The 5,275-nt window shown below is 35.7% G+C and overlaps 1 protein-coding gene across 1 annotated transcript in view; it reads left to right on the top strand.

Annotated features, from left to right (window-relative positions):
• LOC106884049 (dual 3',5'-cyclic-AMP and -GMP phosphodiesterase 11A) overlaps window positions 1-5,275 on the top strand; it is a 359,609-nt gene that overhangs the window by 118,048 nt on the left and 236,286 nt on the right. Inside the window, exon 5 of the mRNA XM_052973868.1 lies at window positions 2,298-2,435. Coding sequence (XP_052829828.1) covers window positions 2,298-2,435 — 138 coding nt within the window. The remainder of the gene's footprint in view (window positions 1-2,297; window positions 2,436-5,275) is intronic.

The following is a 5,275-nucleotide window of genomic DNA, read 5'->3' as shown; positions in this document are numbered from 1 at the left end:
GTACAAATCCAAATATATGGTACCCTAGGCATAACACCTACATGAACTTCTAACTTGTTGTCTCTTGAGGTCTCTGGGTGAGACTTGGATCCAACTTGTACAAATGCAAAACAAAAAACAAACATAAAATAATAATAATAATAATAATAATAATAATAATAATAATAATAATAATAATAATAATAATATTAATAATAATAATAATAATAATAATAATAATAATAATAAGAAGAAGAAGAAGAAGAAGAAGAAGAAGAAGAAGAAGAAGAAGGGAGTGAGAGGTGGGGGTGGGAGAAAGATAAAAAAATGTGTAGATAGATAGACTTAATTTGAATGTGATAAAATATTGAATTGTGCCAAAGTATTACAGACAACCACGACTTTGGATTCAGAATTTACAGACACTAAATACATAACTAAAGTAATATATTTAGTTTTCTCATACTACCTTTCCTTCATAACTTTTCAACGTAATATAATTTAAACGTATATGAATGTCTTTCAATTTTAGTGGCTAACTTTGGTAGCAGTTGCCAGAGTAGAACATTTGATTATAGCCTCCATTCTTCAGTCATTTTAAAATTATCGCTTAAAATCACATGTCTCAAAAAATTTAATTGTATTCCAATACATGATTAGGAAAAGTTTAACGTGTTTAGCTGAAATTCTTGATAAAACCAGAAATATGAGATAACAGTCAAAATTACTTTATTAGTTGTGTATTTTATAAATTATATTAAATTAATAAAATTACATTCATTCGTTTATTGACAATTATCAAGATATGCCCAGATGAGTTATGATCGACATACTTTTGAGCAAAAAAATGTCATTCCATTCTTGACATTTCTGTCTTTTTATGGGGAAGTAAAGCTGCATTATCGAAGTAAGAATATTTTTTTCTTTACTTGGGTATGTAGAGTGAAGTGAGAATGAAAATATGTAAGATGGCTTCCAAAAGAATTTGTGAAATATATAAATTTAGCCTAAATATAAAGTAATGACAATGCTCACCAGACACTACTTCAACATAGGTGAGTCGGAGGAAAAGAGGTAGGTACAGAGCACATGAAATTTGCAGGCCATTCCAAATTGTGGAAGATGTGTGTAACAATGTGTCTCTTATTACAGCATCAAGATGATCGTCGTGTCATGAGTGAACTGGTACACGGAGTTGGCCGATTTGGTTGCAGCTCTTAATAGCAATCGCATTAAACTCCCTCTTCTGCATGATTCCATAGGGTTCTATACGGTCCGAAAAGAGCTATAACATAACATAAAGGGGACACCTATTTTGAGAGAAAAGCTTGAATTTGGCGCACTTTTATCTTCTTGTAAGAAAGTCCCAAACAAGGCGAGAAAACATGTAGTGGTAAAGGACAATAAAGAAGATAAAATTAAGACATAAGGAATGTATTTACTTTAGACTTGAAACAGTTCTGGTCATAAAACGGAGGAAAGCAATAAGATAGAAGAGAGTTTCAAAATCTGGTAATTGGAGAAAAAAAGCTTCGACCGTAGAATGACTTCCTTATTCGTAGAAGCATAGTAGCATTTGGTTGGGTATACTGTGAGTTATGAGTCAGGCGATATAGCACAAAGTAATCAGGAACTAGGAAAGTTCATCAGAGCACTTTCTGTGGCAATAACAATAGAAAAGATTAAAACTGGCGACTTCACGTCGATGTGGCAAGGGTTGCAGAGTTGATGCAAGGCAAAAGAGGAATCAATCAGATTACAGACTCACTTCTGAATCTGGCCGAGAAGATCCAAAATAGTGCTCCACCCAAATGACAACAGTATTCCATACAAGAACGAATTTGTAGTCTTATAAAGATACAAAATGGTCTCGAATGGGTGGTAGTCCTTTAACCTATACAATGACCGTGCAGAAGGATAAAAATAAATACCCTATTACTTATAACCCAAAGATTTACCTTGGCTATATATTTTGCCATACACAATGAAATGAAATGTAAATATCACAAGAATACCTTGGTTAGTAATAAGTAAGTTCCTGAAGAACTAGGTCCAATTTGTTTGAAGTTCATATTGTAGCAATTTGCCTTAATTTATTAATATTGTGAAAAACACAATTTCATTGTGAATATTTACCAAAACTTAAAAGCAAGTAAAAATTTCAAGACGTTGAAACACGTTTGAACATAATCCAAATATCAGAGATTGAATAATTTTCTGAAAGAGTAAACATTAATGCAAAAAATTTTGCATCCATTAAGTAGTATTTGATAAATATTTCGTGCGTTTCTAAACTAGTGAATTTATTTTAATTTTAGTCACTTTTAGAAGTTGTGCATGACCTGTTCGAAGAACAAACCAACCCAGATGGATTAATCTTGAAAACTATGAATCGGGCACAGACTTTACTGAAATGTGAACGCTGTTCAGTATTTTTACGAGATGGAACTTCCGAGGTAATTCATATTTCTTGTTTTTATTTTCATAATATAGAAAAAAAATCATGGTAAACTTAAATACATAACGCTCGGCATCATAGGAATATCTTCAATGTAATTAAAATAGCGACGCCTTTCACGATACAAAATAATTAACTTCTACATTAAAGAGAGAACTGTTTTGCAATAACATCAAAATATAAGTGTAAAATTCGTTTACTAAAACTATATTTACGTGTGGTATTCATTAAAGATTTCCCTGACCCACTTCCCTAGGACGGGGATAAACGAAACATGGTATAATTATTAGTCCTTCTCTACATAGCCACCATCAATGCTGACATACTTCTCCCATTGCTTTATGCAGCTGTGAATACCTTGCCTGTAGAAGTCGGTAGGTTGCGTCTAGAGTCAAGACTTTACCACGAAAATAAGTTTATCATCATCCGAAATGTCCTTCCCCTTCAAAAAAATCCTCTATGGTAAAGAGGTGGAAGTCATATAGGGCGATGTCGGGAGAGTAAGGGAGATGAGGGAAGATTTCATAGCCACAGGAGTGTGCTTTTATCATTGTGAACTGAGGCGTTGTCTTGGAGGAGTTATGCCACGCCTCTCTGCTTTGATGGTGTTCCGCAATTTCTGCCAGAAAATCCAACATCACTACTCCGCACTGTTCTCAAAAGACTGAGCATCACCTTGCCTGCTAGTCTCAAGATCATAGTGATGGACCCATATCTCATCCTGTGTGATAAGTCTGCCGAAAAAGTCCTTCTTATTTTCTTAGCACACTGCCCAAAGAGCCTTGGAGCAATTGACTTATTCCTGCTCCTGAAAAGGTGTGAGCATCCGGGGAATCCATCGTGCAGACAACTTCCGCATGTGCAAATGATCGTGAATGATTTTTTCCACGGACTCTACACTTATCTTCACTTCTTGGATAGTTGCCGAATAGTTATGCGGCGATCCTCCAAACTGACGGCTTCCAATTTATGGATGGTGTCGTCATCAATGGCGGAATGTAGTCGTCCAGGAATAGGAGCAGTTTCCACCGATGTCCGACTACAGTTGAACTGGTGATGCTAGTACTTGACTGCATCGTATGATGGTGCATCGTCACCATAAACTTCTTTCATCTCATCGAAATTCTCTTTTGGCGAACGACCTTTTGAGTATAAGAACCTGATCACTGATCTGCATTCAATTACCTCCATTATAACACTTTAATTCACTTCAGCTGCCGTAAAAGACAAACGAATGCTAGTAGAAAGCTGCAATTTACAATGTGACATGTAGGGACATGTATGATTATACCTGTACAAGTTATGTTTCCTGCAATAACCAGAAGTGGATCAGTGGAAGTCTTTAATGAACACCTTTCGTATCAATGTTAAAAGTAATGTCCCTGATAAAGCAGCGAGTGAAATGTTGGGAACTCTGATTTTGATCTCTACTCCTTGTACTAACATTTCTCTGAAACTGCTCTTATGAAGTATTTTAACTTGCAGACATTGGAAGTGAAGAAGTTTTAACCTCATATATATGTGTGTGTGTGTGTGTGTCTATGTATGCACACACACAGACACACACACACACACACACACACACACACACACACACACACACACGTGCATACACACATCGAACAAATCAGACTCCAAGGTGATCGGTGGTAGTTGTTTGTGTCGAAAAGACTTTTATTACTTATAGAAGACAACAGAAAGAGTACAGTAAAATTAGCGTTGAGAGTGGTGTATACAATGTTTTGTATAGTCATTTTTAGATGACTGGAGAAAAATAAAAGGAAGTAAGCAGAGGTTTACATCCTCTATATTTGAGAGATTGGCTGCAGGTGACGGGGAACACAAGACAGCGTTACCGTACTTCGGAGAGAGGAAGTAGGAAAAGAAACTGAGTGAAAGGTGAAAGAAAAATAAAATGAAAAGAAGGGAAGCGGTCAAAGTTGCGGTGGAAAACTGAGGTGCGAAGGATGAGAATAAATGACTAAGAGACAGTGTCGGTGTAGAAGGGAAAAGGTTCAAATAAACTTGTCGGTGACATGGTTCCGACTTTAAAAAATGAAACGTTGGTCCTGCTGTTTTCCCGTGTGCGTATGCGTGAGTGTATTTGTATGCACCATTAGAAAAGTGGCTGTAAATATTTTATTCTATATCATGTGCAAGGGTATCCTCGCCCGTTTGTCTACATATATGAGTCTGCCTACTACACTAATGTACAAACTGAAGACAGTATGCCTATTGTTTCAGTCAAATCGCTTTTACGGCGACCACGCACGAAATTTGATCATATACAACCAGTCAAGAGGACGGCGAATAACTCCCTTAAACGAACACATTTACAACTAATTATCATATTGTCAAATGTATTCAGCTGACCTTCATTCACTTGTTATTATTCCATATCTATCTATCTATCTATCTATCTATCTATCTATCTATCTATCTCTACTTTCTATTTCTGGACCTTCCAGACATTTTCCTTACGTTACTTTTACACATCTTGTACTATCTTTGTTTCAGAGAGGTACGGCCTTTATTTTGTTTGTATATTGTATATTTTATTTCGATTGTACATTATAGTCGTACCATTACCTTTGCCCATTGCTTTCGTCACTGTTCTCAACGTCCGCTCACTATTCTCAACTGCTTTCCACTGCTAACGTCATAGAAAATGAATAATATTATCGTTAAAGGCGTGAAATTGTTATTATTTTTGGACGATAATTGATGGGGAATAAGCACACCCATATCTTGTGTATGTATTTTCCGATTTTGCTTTGTCCTTCGGTTTAAGTTTTGAAATTTATCTATCTATCTATCTATCTATCTATCTATCTATCT

The sequence above is a fragment of the Octopus bimaculoides genome, chromosome 17, assembly GCF_001194135.2.
Source record: "Octopus bimaculoides isolate UCB-OBI-ISO-001 chromosome 17, ASM119413v2, whole genome shotgun sequence".
Lineage (NCBI taxonomy): Eukaryota > Metazoa > Mollusca > Cephalopoda > Octopoda > Octopodidae > Octopus > Octopus bimaculoides.
This window is presented reverse-complemented; position numbering and strand designations above follow the sequence as displayed.